This window comes from Condylura cristata, unplaced genomic scaffold (assembly GCF_000260355.1).
Source record: "Condylura cristata isolate star-nosed mole 26May11 unplaced genomic scaffold, ConCri1.0 scaffold00022, whole genome shotgun sequence".
Lineage (NCBI taxonomy): Eukaryota > Metazoa > Chordata > Mammalia > Eulipotyphla > Talpidae > Condylura > Condylura cristata.
Window position 1 is genome coordinate 17,953,591 of NW_004567123.1, and position 14,544 is coordinate 17,968,134.

The 14,544-nt window shown below is 37.3% G+C and overlaps 1 protein-coding gene across 3 annotated transcripts in view; it reads right to left on the minus strand.

Annotated features, from left to right (window-relative positions):
* Positions 1 to 14,544, minus strand: part of PHF20 (PHD finger protein 20) — a 108,458-nt gene that overhangs the window by 30,592 nt on the left and 63,322 nt on the right. For all 3 annotated transcript variants that reach the window (XM_012728322.1, XM_004687230.2, XM_012728323.1), the window contains exon 10: positions 1,738 to 2,016. In XM_012728322.1, the coding sequence (XP_012583776.1) occupies positions 1,738 to 2,016 (279 nt within the window). The remainder of the gene's footprint in view (positions 1 to 1,737; positions 2,017 to 14,544) is intronic.

Genomic DNA, 14,544 nt, shown 5'->3' on the forward strand with positions numbered 1-14,544 from the left:
TTTACATTTTTATACTTTTACATATATATGTATGGGTATATGGAGAAAATTAAAGTGATGAATAAAGTTTGGAGTTTTGGAGGAAATGGATGTTTAGTTACTTTGCTGCAGTTAATAAGTGGAATATAAATTTAAATATATAAAGCTCCTGTGTAATTAAACATTAAACAACTATATTTTTAAAAAGAAAAAACAATCCAGTGGTATATGGTACATTCACAAAGCTGTGCAGCCAGCTCTACTTAGTTTCAAAACATTCCCATCATTCTAAAGTAAAGCCCCTCATCATTGTTTTCTTTCCTGCCTCTGGCAAACACCAATCTGCATTTATCTCTGTGGTATTGCTTCTGGACATTTTGTATACATGGATTCATGCAATATGTGACCTTTTGTGTCTGGTTTCTTCCACTAAGCATAATGTTTTTGAGGGCATCAGGATGTTTTAAAATATTTGAGTGATTTTGATATGGAATCAAAAAGCAGGTACAGGAAAGGTAAAAACTAGATTCAAATGGCTTAAACTAAGAACTTGTATGCAAAGAAACCACATGCATCTCCATTAAACCTAACAATTAACCTGTGAATATCAGCCCTGTTTCACAGGTAGGGAAACAAGTTCAGTACGGTAAAGGCACCTGATTGACATCCTACAAATAATTAAAAGAAGGTTCATCTGTCTCAGGAGCAATGTCACTCAGCAATGAACGATGTACCACTGGTACATGGCATCCGAGAACCATCAGAGAGGGTAACAAACTGCACCTAACAAATAGCAAAAACAGGGTGACAGGCAGATGTCAATTCACTAATTAATAAATATAGGACTTAAGGATGTCTAAGCTCCCTTCTTACTAAAATACTCTGCAACTAGGAAACAAAGTTCAAAAATCAAGAATTCTGGAAAAGATCTTAGTTTAATTTGTAAAATGTTTATTTTAAGATTAAGAAATCCACAAAAGGAAGAATGATGGGAAAACATTAAAAATATAATTAAAAAAAAAAAAGAGCTAAGAAATCTAAGGCCCGGGCTCTCCCTGGAGGCACAACAGGATAAAGGACAGCACTAAAAAGCTATCTGCAGCCACTGCAGCATGAGTTCAATCCTTTGCCAGGGAGCTGACCCACATGGCATGGCAGATCTTTCCTGTCCTGCCCAATGCTCTGCTCCCCTCAGCAGTGTAATTTCAATACATCTGCCTATTCAATACAGAGGCCCTGGACTCTGTCTCTGGTGAATCCTCTCACTGCCCCACACCTCTGGCCTGTACCGTAGTTGTTGTGTACATAAATAAATATTTTTTTTTTTAATGAAGCCAAGAAAATGAAAATTTCAACTTTAATAGTATGGGATCAGAGAATGCCTCATTGAGACAGGGGCACTGGAGACTTAAAGGGCATGAAACATGCAGAGATCTGGAAGGAAAGCTTCCCAGGAGGGGATAACCAGTGGAAAGGCTCTAAGAGAAGCGCTTAGTATTCAAGGAACAGGGACACGGCCTAACTTATTCCACAAGGCCAGCATCACTCTTAATATCAAAATCAGATGGACATTACAAGAAAGGAAAACTATAAATGATATATTTCATACATATTAATGCAAAATTATCAACATGATGAACTACTACTATCATTTTCAATCTTTTGGGATTTAGCTGGATCGAACCAACCTAATACTATATTATTTCAGAATGCAAGCACTGTGGGCTGGGCAGCATAACACAGAACAAAAATACTTACTTGGGGAACTGGCAGAGACCCGCTTCCTGGTCAGGCTCTCCTGACTGGCTTTGTCTGAAGCTGAAGAGCCCCTTGTCTGCACATGCCTCTTTCCTGGACTTTCCTCTGGCTCTGGTGACTTCTCCATTCCATGGAAATACTTCATGTGATAGTGTAACAGTTTGGCTTTGCGGAAAAATTTTAAACAATCCACAATCTTGCACCTAAATTTGTGGTCTAGGTCAACAGTTGGTGCTTTAGATGTCACAAAATCATCTGTTTTCTTAAAAGTATTTGTCACTGGAAAAAAAAAATGGTGTTTATCCTTGTGATTATCCTAGTTATTACAGTGCCTGTACTAGCAAAACAATGCAGTACAAGAGTAGAATGTATATATATTCTGAGACACCAATCAGACTGCCATTACCTTCAAAGATTACTATTTGGAGGGAATAAATACAGTTTTCAGGCAATTAGCTGAGATTCTATTGTGACTCATCTTATGAAAGTAAAGATTTTCTTTGCTTACTTGTGTTTTGAGAAGCCATATAAGTTCTCTGCGTTTCAGACTTTGGGGAAAGAAAAGCGATAAACACTAAAAACAAAAATCCAGGTATCTCAACAAAGCACTTGCTACTCATGAGCTGACCAGATTCAGACTCACCACCATAATGCCTGGTCGACAGTGTCAGACTGAATGTGTTCGCAAGCTAGGAAGAAAGACAGGTAGTACAGAAGAACATCCACATTTTTCTCTGTATACCCAGAAGCGATGAGCACAGCTACTACCCAGGTCTTGATTTCTAAATATATTTCTCCACTTAGAAGAAATCAGGAAATCTTGGAGAAATGGCTGAACCCAGGGTTGGGTAAGTACAAGATGAGCTTGGGATATCTTGTTATGCCAGACATAAAGAAATATTTAAAGTATGAAGACACAGAAATGAGTTTTGAAGGGCTCCTGCTGGCCAAATCCAGAACATGGCTATTAAAATAAGTAATAAACGAAACAGATTATAATCCATAAAACAAAGATTGAATTTGTGATTTTATCAAGTAACTAAAATAAGAAAAAGGAGACTTCCTTACAAAAGAATGCAAACTAGTAGGTCTAGAAAGAATGGTAAGAGTCAGAAATATCACTTAGCAGCCATCAAAGTAAAACTTATTTCAGGAAAGAAATGTCAATGGATGTTAAAATAGTGACTGAAAGTTTAGTGAAAAATAAAATATTTACATGGTCTTAAAGTATCTTCTCCCAAGAAATTTACAAACTAAAAATAACAGCTTTATAGTAGAGGGAACTGGTAAATACTACCTCAGTTAAGAGGTCAAACTAATATTACCAATAAGTGGAATAAACAGCCATCATGTGCCTGCTGACAGAATGCACTTGAAGAGAATATGATATGCACACATCACTTTACACAGCTAAAAGTGAATAACCTAAATCTAAATCTAAAGTGAAGATTTAAAAGAAAGCCACAAATAAGGGAAATCATGTTCAACCAAAATATCAAGGTCATGAAAGGCAAAAACAAGACTAAAGAATTATTTCAGATGAAAAAAATTAAAGAAACATAACAATTAAATCCAGTGTGTCAGGTCTCCTTACTGAGGCAAAGGGTTAAGCCTTAGCACTATGAAGCTGTTGGCAGCCAATGCAGCATGAGTTTGATCCCAGCTAGGGAGGTGACCCACATGGCACAGTAGACCTCTCCTAACTCACCCACTGCTCCCCTCAACAGTATATTTCAGTTAATATGCCTGTTCTGCTCCCTATTCTGTCTTTGGTGAATCTCCTCATCCCACCGCCACCTCTGGCCTACACCTTGTATGCATAAATAAATTCTTAAAAATAAATAAATAAATCCAATGTGTCAAAAAGAAAAAGGGAGCCTCCCTGGTGGTGCAGGGAGTAAAGTCTCAGTACTATCAAGCTATAGCCACCCACTAAGGAAGGAAGGAGGGAAGGAAGGGAGGAAGGGAATCAGGGAAGGAGGGAGGGAAGCAGGGAAGGAAGAAGAGAAGACAGGAAGAGAAATAAGTCCAATGTACTACCATGGATGGATAGGATCTTGACCCAAAAAAATATGTTTTTCCCATTTTTACTATCAAAGGACATTATAAGAACAACAAATAAGTAGGAAATCTAGTTGAAGGTATGTGGGAATTACCTTCTTTGTACTAATGTTTATAGCTTTTTCATAAATCTGAAGTTATTTCAAAGTAAAACTTAAATAGGCCCTCCCTGGTGGCACAACAGGTTCAGGTGCAGCACTATAAGCTGGCCATGCTTCAGTAAGGGTTGGATTCCCTGCCCTAGAAGTGACCCACATAGCACAGCAGACCTGCCCGCTGCTCCCCACAGCAGTGTACTTTATCAATCTGCCTGTTCTGCTCCCCACTCTGTCTCTGGTGAAGCCTCTCATGACCCCTGCACCTCTACCCTGTGCCCAAGTTCTGTATGCATAAATAAATAATTTTTTTAAACTTAAATATATGCACAATTGTACAACCAAAAAATATACATACAGGGGGAAAATAAAAACTTCTAGATCACAGACTTGCTACATGGGAGGAAACCCTGCAAAGACTGTACTCTAGAATGAATCTACTCACAAAAATCACTGAACACTTCCTCCACAAGATGGCAGAGCTGCCCTGAATGCCCAAGCTGCATTTTGAGGTGCTAATTGCTCTCTGGATTTTCCCAGTTCCTCCTGCTGTCCAAGAGCCGCCTTTATACTGATTTCTCAGATGTCAGGTTCAAAATTCCAAGACTGGCACCAACTCAGTACAACAATCACTAAGCAGTGACTAACACAGCAGTATTCTGTCCTCTAGAGACCTTGCTGGATGTTCCTGCTTGCTTATATAATACATTCCTGGTGGATGAGTTCTCAACAACCTGTCTCTCCCAACAATCCTGCTGAATCATCCTATACTCATCAATAAGTCCATGTTTCAAAGGAAAATGAAGACTACCACTCAGTTTCCAGATCAACATATCTTTTCCCTTCAAACTTAGAATTCCAAAGTTACCAGCCTGTCTGGAGTACCAATATTACCTGCATTGCATATGGTTCTTCAAGCCTGGAAACCTCCCCAATCCTCTTGTATTCAGAGTATACACAATGCTTAACAAGTACTCTCAACACAGTGAGTTTTACATCCCATAATATGAAACATCCAAAAAGGAACTGTGTTCATATAACTTGATTTATAAAGCATCCAGCATCTATCTCATCAGACAAGATTAGGTTTTCAATCAGAAAATGCCGTCACATGGCCCTCCTTGGTGGTGCAAAGGTTAAAGCACAACTGTATGAAGCTATCTGCAGCCACTGTAGCACAAGTTCAACCCCCAGCCAAGTAGGTGTTCCACATGCCGCAGCAAACGTGTCCTCGCTTGCTGCTCCCCACAGCAGGGTACTTCAGTCAGTCCACTTGTTCTGCTCCCCACTCTGTCTCTGGTGAATCCTCTCACCACCCCTGCATCACTGGCCTGTACCCCAGTTCTGTATGCTTAAATAAATAAATCTTAAAAAAAAAAACAAAAAAACAAAAAAAACAGGGCCCTCCCTGGTGGTGAACGGGTTAAAGCACAGCACTAAGAAGCTAAAGCCACTTCCGCATGAGTTAGATCCCAGCCTGCCCTGGAGGAGACCACATGGCCCTCTCCTCACCGGCCCTCTCCTGACTGCTCCCCTCAGCAGTGTACTTCATTGATCTGTCTGTTCTGCTCCCCACTCTGTGCCTGGTGAATCCTCTCACCCTCCGCATCTCTGGCCTGTACCCCAGTTCTGTATGAATAAATAAATATTAAAAAAAAAGTTGTGTATGTATACGCGTGTTTACACAGGCAAAGAACCATGACCAGGACAGAAGGCCATATACCAAATTGTATAAATTGTATTTTATTCCCTTGGAAAATAAGATGACTATTTAAAGTAGAGCCTCCTGCTTATTTTAAAATGTGTTGTTTTCTGGACTCTTTTTTTTTTTTTTACATTTTAAAAGAACAAGTTTATTAGGAAATGGAGAAAGAAAAAAAGAGGCACCTGCATAGTAACAAGTGATTAAGAGAACTGCTTAAAATTTGGTTTTAACTTTTCTTAGCATGTATTTGCTCTCAAAACTTCTAGGGAAAAAAAAAGCAAAATGACTGCTCATTATTAGATTTCTTTACATAAGCTGCTTTAATTCATCCTATTTATGAAAATTCATCAAAAACTAGTGTTTATAAAAAGTTAGTATTCCTTAGTAGTTTAACTGAAAGAACACAAAAACCATTAAAAAGTCATCATTAAAAAAAAAAAAATTTTTTCATGTCTCCTTGTGATTCAAAAATGACCACCATACAATCTGGGGTCACCTTAATGTCTTGCCATGTTGTTTTTCAATAAAATAAATAATGAGTAATTGATGTGATTTAACTTTTAGTATTTTAGAAAATACATTTAAGTATCTTTCCACATTAATTTTTTTTATTTGCATATAGAACTGGGGTACAGGCCAGAGGTGCAGGGGCAGTGAGAGGATTCACCAGAGACAGAGTGAGGAGCAGAACAGGCCAACTGATGAAGAACACTGCTGAGGGGAGCAGCGGGCGGGTCAGGATAGGTCTGCAGTGCCATATAGGTCACCTCCGGGGCCGGGATCAAACTCATGCTGAAGTGGCTTTAGCTTCTTAGTGCTGTGCTTTAACCCACTGTGCCACCAGGGAGGGCCCCAATTTTCTTTCCTTTTTTTTTTTTTTTTTTAGTATTTATTTATTTATGCATATAAGAGGTGGGTACAGGCCAAAGGTGCAGGGGAGGGAGAGGAGTCACCAGACAATAGGGAGCAGAACAGACTGCCCATTGTTGAGGGGAGCAGTGGGCAGAACAAGAGAGGTCTGCTGCTATGTAGGTCAGCTGCCTGGCTGGGAATCGAAAGCATGCTGCAGTGGCTGCTGATAGCTTCACAGTGCTGTATTTTAACTGGCTGCACAACCAGGGAAGGCCCAATTTTCAAATTAGAGTCTTTATATGGCCATACATGTAGACCATATAAGAACTGGAGTGTAGGTCAGAGGTGTGTGGGGAGAGGGGGAGGTGCGGAGGTGAGAGGATTCACCAGAAATAGAGTGGGAAGCAGAACAGGTATATCTACTGAAATAGATATACCTTGCTAAGCGGAACAGCAAACAAGACAGGAGAGGTCTACTGCACCAGGTGGGTTAGCTCCCTGGCTGCAGATTAAACTCATGCTGCAGTGCTGTTGACAGTGCTGAGACTAACTCCTGGAGGCCCTGTTTATTGTTTTAAAAATCCCCAATCAAACAGCTTAAGATTCCTATTGATCAAAAATAGTGATTTTCATCAATAATCACTAGATCAAAAGTAGAAATTACCTGAACTCTTATTCAGAAAAAAGTGCTGCCAGCATTATGACAGATTTAGAAATATTTAAGTTGGGCAATGATCAATCAGTAATGTTGTTAACCATTTATTAACTGGAAGTATCTAGGACACTCCTTTTTGTAAGTAAGTGCCTCCTTAAAATCAAGGAAGTTATTTGTGTCTGTGGATTTCCTAATCCTCTTGAGCCCCAAAGTTTTGATAAACAATAATGCTCAAGTAACTGTTGAATGAATAACCTAATGAATTAAACATTACCCATCACTTAACTGATGAGATAACATTTCTAATGGATTTATTTGTTCTGGCTGGGAATAAAAGGTATTCAATAAAAGTGTGCTTAATAAAAGCCCAAAGGTAAGAACGTTATCTGCAGTGTTTACAGGCTAGCAGAGAGGCCATGAGGCTGAGTAAAGTCAGCAGAAAGGAAAGACAACGTTGGAGAAGTAACAGGTGGCCAAAAGAAGCAAGGCCACTGCAGGGCAGCGTAAGCACCTGAGGCATTCATGACCAAATACTAACAAGTCTGGACAGCAGGAGACATGGATGCTCATTCTATTAGTCTAGTATTTCTATGTATTCCTGCTTAAATTTATTAATGAAAAAAAATTAACAAAAAGTATTACTGTATAAAAGCACAATCATGTCATAAATGATAAATCCCTACCAAAGTTTCAATAAGGTCCTGATTTTTATAATAATATAGCATAAGAAAAAAAAAATACACCCTCCCCCTCTTTTTAAAGATCTTATACCTAAGTGCTAGATAAAAGTCTGCAGCTTATCTTCAAACAAATCAAAAAATACATAAATGCCTTAAGGCCACACATTAAGTATGAGATGAGCAATCTTGCCAACAGAGATCCAGGTGAACATTTTGGAACTACTCCCCTATCCAGCAAAGAAAGCATTTCTAGTAGCTCCATAAATTAATTCCTCAGAACAACTTACTTCAGTTTCGCAGCATTTATCTGTTCAGTCTTAATCCATTTCAGGGAGTTTGCAGTTAAGTCAAAGCACACTGCAGAGTCTCAGAAACAACTCTATGATCATGCTATTGATCCCATTTACTTCTATTTCCAAATGCTTAACTGCTATTCATCCTGCAAGATGATTCTTCTACCTTTTGCCCCCAAACCACTAGCCTTAATGTGAGCTTTCTCCCAGTTAGATCTAAGTAGTACTTAATAAATATTAAGACCAAGAGTGGCCCTATTCAACAATTAGCAGAGCTCCAACCTCCATAAAGGTTCAAAAATGTAATTTTGAGTTCAACTTCCATGTAGCAACACAAATCACTATCAGCCTTCTTTTCCTTGGTTTTAAGAATTTAAATATTATGAGGGCCTTCCTGGTGGTGCAAACGATTAAAATACAGCACTATGAAGCTATCTGCAGCTACTGCAGCACGAGTTCCAGCCCTGGCCAGGGAGGTGACTCACATGGCACAGAAGACCTCTCCTGTCTCTCCACTGCTCCCCTCAGCAGTGTATTTAAGTAGATCTGCCTGTTCTGCTCCCCATTCTGTCTCTAGTGAATCCTCTCATACCTAGTACCTCTGGCCTACACTCCAGTTCTTTTATGCATAAATAAATCTTTAAAGACAATAAAATAAAACCATTCAAATACTACATATTAAGTATTGTACACTTTTTCTTTTTCTTTTCTTTCATTATTACCTGCAACCGTATCCACTCCTTTGGATAGAAAGAAAAGACCTAGAAGGGCACTGATGATATGTCTCATTCACCTCTGTAACCCCTAAACAATGAATTATCAACCAATTTTCCACCATAGTACTTGCCTTATGACAAACTAGAAACAACTTCCCAAATAACTAACCCTATGACTATCCTACTCACAAGTGCATAGAGAACATAAGTGCATGAATGCTAAACTATTTTAAGAACTACAATAACTCTGAAAAGGTTAACAAAAGTAAAATCACTTTACAAAAGCTATAAAGGCACTATCTTGAAACTAACCTGATTGATCTAAAAATAAATAATTTGTAAAATTTTGATAAATTAGTAACAAATAACTTCCTTCTCGTTTTATAACTGACATCAACATTCCATGGGTTAGAACCACTGATTAAGATTTCATGGCAAAATGTCCCATTCCTAACCAGTAATTAGCTAACTGAACCTGTACTTCCATTAGTCCTCTCCATTATGTGTCTCATGTAGAGCATACAAATGAGACAGCTTATAAGGCAGAGTCCGACACATAGCAGATACCCAAATATTTGTTGGTTAAAGTGAGTAAACTATAATCCATTTTCAAATATCCCTTGCTAGTAAACATCCAAATAGGTTGGGTCCAGGTTTAGGGAATAATCTTAGCTTCTAAGGCATCTGAACTAATTTCTGGTTTACAGTATAAACAACACCTGCCTAAGTAGAACAATTCCAAGTGTACTCTCCTGACAAAAAAGCTTAGAGCCTATTTCCAAGGAGTTCAGTGATAGATTCTAAGCTGCACTTACTCTTCTTTACAAAAGTTCAAGATAATCTAATCTCCGCTATTACTAAATCTCTCAGAAAATGGGCAAGTGTTTCGATTCGTTGTGGTGATCTCAAAATTATTTCCTAAAAGATTCTCTGTATGGCATAGAGAAGCAAAAGAAGACATGAATTTTACCATCATCCTTTCCCAAGGCTTACTCATCCCATCATCAGTAAATATTTTCCCATCCTTTCTCCAAACCAGAGAAAACAGCTAAATGAAATAACTGAAGGTAGAAGTCATATATGTGTTAGTTTGTGTTCGCAAAGGAACAGACCAAGAAGTCACAAAATATTATTAACTTTAAAATAGGCACTGGATTTTAGCTTCTAACCTACTTTAATCTCCTCAATTATCTGCACAGTATTTTCTAAAAGTGTATGACAATTCATTGTGAATTTCAAGTTGTGTCTAACTTAATACCACCTTTAAGAGCTCAGGCTCCTTAATTATAAAGGATGTAGCTGTCACCTAGAGGGCTCCCAGCCAAAAGTCAACTAAATTCTGACATAAAATTTCCATATCATTTGTACATCAACTCTAATCATTCCTCCTACACAACAGAAAAACAAGCTGCAGGGAGAGAAACCCTGCCTTTGAGAACAGCAAAAAAGGGAGAATTCTTAACACCTACAAGCCCAGGTAGATGAAGCACAACACTGTGGACTCAATGTAACAAAAGACCCACCTATTGCCACCAGAGATGAACATGAACAAAAGATGAATACTTGACTACTTTCAGCTTACTCTTTTCAAATAGCTGTTCTACTACAGCTTTGATGTTAACTGCCAGATGTTAAGTGGCATCTGGCTAAAATCAAAAAAAGGAGGAGAAGAAAATTTACCCCTTCCTCCAAATTTGAAATTACCCAAACAAAAATATGCATATATAGTCATTGTATAAAGTATTATAAATGGTCATTATTAAAAATAAAACTAAGGGCTCTCCCTAGTGGTTAAGCATCGGGTTAAGCAATGGGTTAATTAAGCATCACATTATGAAGCTCTCTGAAGCCAATGCAGCACAAGTTTTATCCCCAGCCAGAATGCTGATCCACAGAGCGTGGCAGACCTCTCCTGACCCACCCATGCTCCGCTCAGCAGCGCATTTCAGTAGATCTGCCTGTTCTAATCCCCACTCTGTCTCTGGTGAATCCTTTCACTCACCACACATATCTAGCCTGTACCCCAGTTCTGCAGGCATAAATAAACCTTAAAAAAAAAAAAAAAAAAACTAAGTGCCATTAACCTTTTAAACAATGTAGTTTTTCTATTTATAATTTAAATGACTTAATATTTGGAATTTACCTTTCTAGAAAAAGGCAAAGAATTTCAAATTCTATGTTCTCCCAAATTATGATTACTTTAAGCATACACTAAGCTTGACTGATCAGGTACCAGTGATACTTATTAGTACAGTTGCCTGGTACTTTGCAGTTTCACAAGATACTAACTGAACAAAGCAAAATATGACATGCAACATTTCCTTTTCAGCATGTCTCCTCACCTTTTATGCCCTAACTAAAAGGTTTCATTTAACATAAAAATTTCCCTTGGTGTCTTTCTAGAAGAATTTGTTACACATTCTACCTCATGGTAGAATGGCTATGCTCCTAAAAATCTCAACAAACTTCTTCCCTCCTCTAAGCCTCATATATACCTAAGCAGCTTTGTGGTAATAACTACCAGAGTATATACTTTTTCACACTCTGGAAAGGAAGACAGTCATAGATCATTATGTTTATTTACCATAGTATTTATTTTATTTTGGTAAAAACCATATATGGTCCAAACCATTTATAATTACTAGAACCTGACAAGATTTGATACCACAGCTCTTCTTTTTTCTTCAAAATTCCCCAATAAGTCTCTGTCATTGCACACTATCTAACTTAGTCCAGAATATAGCAAAGCATAGAAGAGGGCTACCCTACAGCTTTAGGTCTTCAGAGACATTTAAGAAATGCCAGAATTTACCAAGATAAATCCCCTTTTCACTAATCTACCCCTTTTGATTAGTGACAAGTCAAACTATACAAAGTAAGGTTGGCCAACATTCACCTTTAAAATGTTGTTAGTTCCGGGCCCTCCCTGGTGGCGCAGCGGGTTAAAGCACAGCACCAAGAATTTTAAGCCACTTTCGCATGAGTTCTATTCCCGCCTGCCCTGGAGGAGATCCACATGGCCAGGCAGACCTCTCCTGACCCGCCCGCTGCTCCCCTCAGCAGTGCACTTCGTCGATCTGCCTATTCTGCTCCCCTCCCTGTCTCTGGTGAATCCTCTCACCCTCCACATCTCTGGCCTGTACCCCAGCTCTATATGAATAAATAATTAAATCTTTTTAAAAAAAAAAAAAAAGAAAGAATGTTGTTAGTTCCTTCTCTGCACACCTGTGACTATGCAGGTGTCTCTTTTATAACCTCCTTTTTCTAATAAAGCTATCCTTTTAAAATGTAAAAAAATAAAGGTGAATGCTGCTCAAGAACCTTAGAGAATGAGCTATGATAAGAGATTTCACCAAGAACTTTAAAAGGGGCCCATCCTATAATCAGAGTTATCATTTAATATATAACTTATAATCTGAAAATGGATTTACTGTAATACAATTGATTCTACACATATTACAACCTATTTTTAATTATGAGAAAAAATTAATAATTTTCAGTATTGTGAAATAAACTAAATAAAAGTGATAAACCATGAAAAAACAAACCATGATGTACAAAAAGATAAACTATCTTTAATATGCAAAGTATCAACAATATGCAAAGAAAATTGGCAAATCAATAATAAAAACATTGCAGGAGGTAGACAATGAATATGAAGAATAGATTGAAATATTCAATCAATATGCAAAAAAATAGAACCTAAAAATGAAATTTTGTTTTTGACCATTGAAAAGGAACAAATATAATGATACGGACAAACCGCAAGAAATACTGTAAAAATATAATAAAAAGCCTAAAATTAGCTTGAAAATAATGAGTCTCAAGTACATCATCTTAGTAAATCTTAAATTAAAAAATAAAAAATAAACTATTATATATATATTTAAAAAAACCCTCCCACCTATGTAAGTGTATAAAAAAGGATCTGGAATAATCAGAGGTTTACCCAAGAGTAAAGGAAAAAAAGAAATTTTCAGGAAGAAAGGACAAACACTTGAATTAGTAAGTATATGAATAAATAAGGCTATCCTTTTTTACTTTATCTTCTTTAAGATACATATGTTAACTAATGTGACGAGAGCATAAAGAGAAGGGGTAATAGAACTTCACAATACTATATAAAGTAGTCCAATATTAAACTATAAAAAGTTAAAAAATATATGCCTTATATATCATAACACCTAGAAATAATTCCTAAAACACTAAAAACTAAAAGCTAAAAGAGTAAACTGGAATTCTAAAACATTAGTAACCTACAAAAAAAGGAGGAAAAACCGAAAAGCAAAATGGGAAACTAAAAGCAAGCATACAATAACTACATTTAATTTAACTAGAATAAGCACTGCAGTTAAAAACAAAATCCAGTATCATGCTATCTATAAAGATACATCTATGTTCAAAGAAAAGTGATAGAAATAGATATACCATACATTCAGTAAGTAAAAGAAAACTTTTACTTTATGTCAGATAAAGTAGACTTCCAGTCAAAGACTATTACCAAAGATAATGATATTTCACATTACCAATAGAGCATAACAATTATAAGTATGCATGCACATAATAACAGAATTTCAAAAACATGAAGAAAACTGGTAGAATTAAAGGGGGGATAAAGACAAACCCAAAATCATTGTTAGAGAGCTTTAACAACTTTCACTTATTAATTGATAGGGAAAAAAACTTATTGGATATATTTATGTGTGTGTGTGCGCAATATATATTGCTAAACAACCAATAATCACCTTGGCCTACTTGGCAGACAAAGAACAGATAAGCAAACATTCTTTTTTTTCCAACTGTATATGGGTACACTGATCAAGACAGATCATATGCTGAGTCATAAAATAAGTCTCAATTATTTTTAAAAAATTGAAATCCCACAGATTATGTTCTCTGACCACAATGAAATTACATTAGAAACCAGTAACAATAAGGTGTATTTCTGGGCCATCCCTGGTGGCTCAGCAGGTTAAAGCACAGCACTAAGAAGCTAAAGCCACCTACGCATGAGTTTGATCCCCGCCTGCCCCAGAGGTGATCCCACATGGCAAGGCAGATTTCTCCTCGCCGGCCCGCTGCTCCCCTCAGCAGTGTACTTTGTCAATCTGCCTGTTCTGCTCCCCATTCTGTCTCTGGTGAATCCTCTCACCGTCCCTGCACATCTGGCCTGTACCCCAGCTCTGTATGCATAAATAAATAAATCTTAAAAAAAAAAAAGTGTCTTAATACTTAATACTTAAAAACAAAACAACACTTCTAAGTAACCCATGGTCAACAAATAAATTACCAGATATTTTGAATTCAGTAAAAACAGCATACGGAAATTTGTAGGATATAGCTAAAGCAGTATTTAAAGTGAAGTTTATACTTTAATTAAATGCTCATTTAAAAAATAAGATCTAAAGCAATGATCTAAGTGTCTTGAAAATTTTAAAGAAAGAAAACAAGGTCAAAACAAAAACTATTGGTGTTTCAAAAAGACAAAGTAAAAGGTTGGTTCTTTGAAACTATAAACAAAATTGATAAATATCTAGCCATATTAATCAAGGAACACAAATTAGTTTTATCAAAAATGAAGAGTAGGGCCCTCCCTGGTGGTGCAGTGGGTTAAAGCATAGCACTAAGAAGCTCAAGCCACTTCAGCATGAGTTTGATCCCTGCCTGCCCCAGAGTTGACCACATGGTACGGCAGACCTCTCCTGACCCGCCCGCTGCTCCCCTCAGCAGTGTACTTCATTGATCTGCCT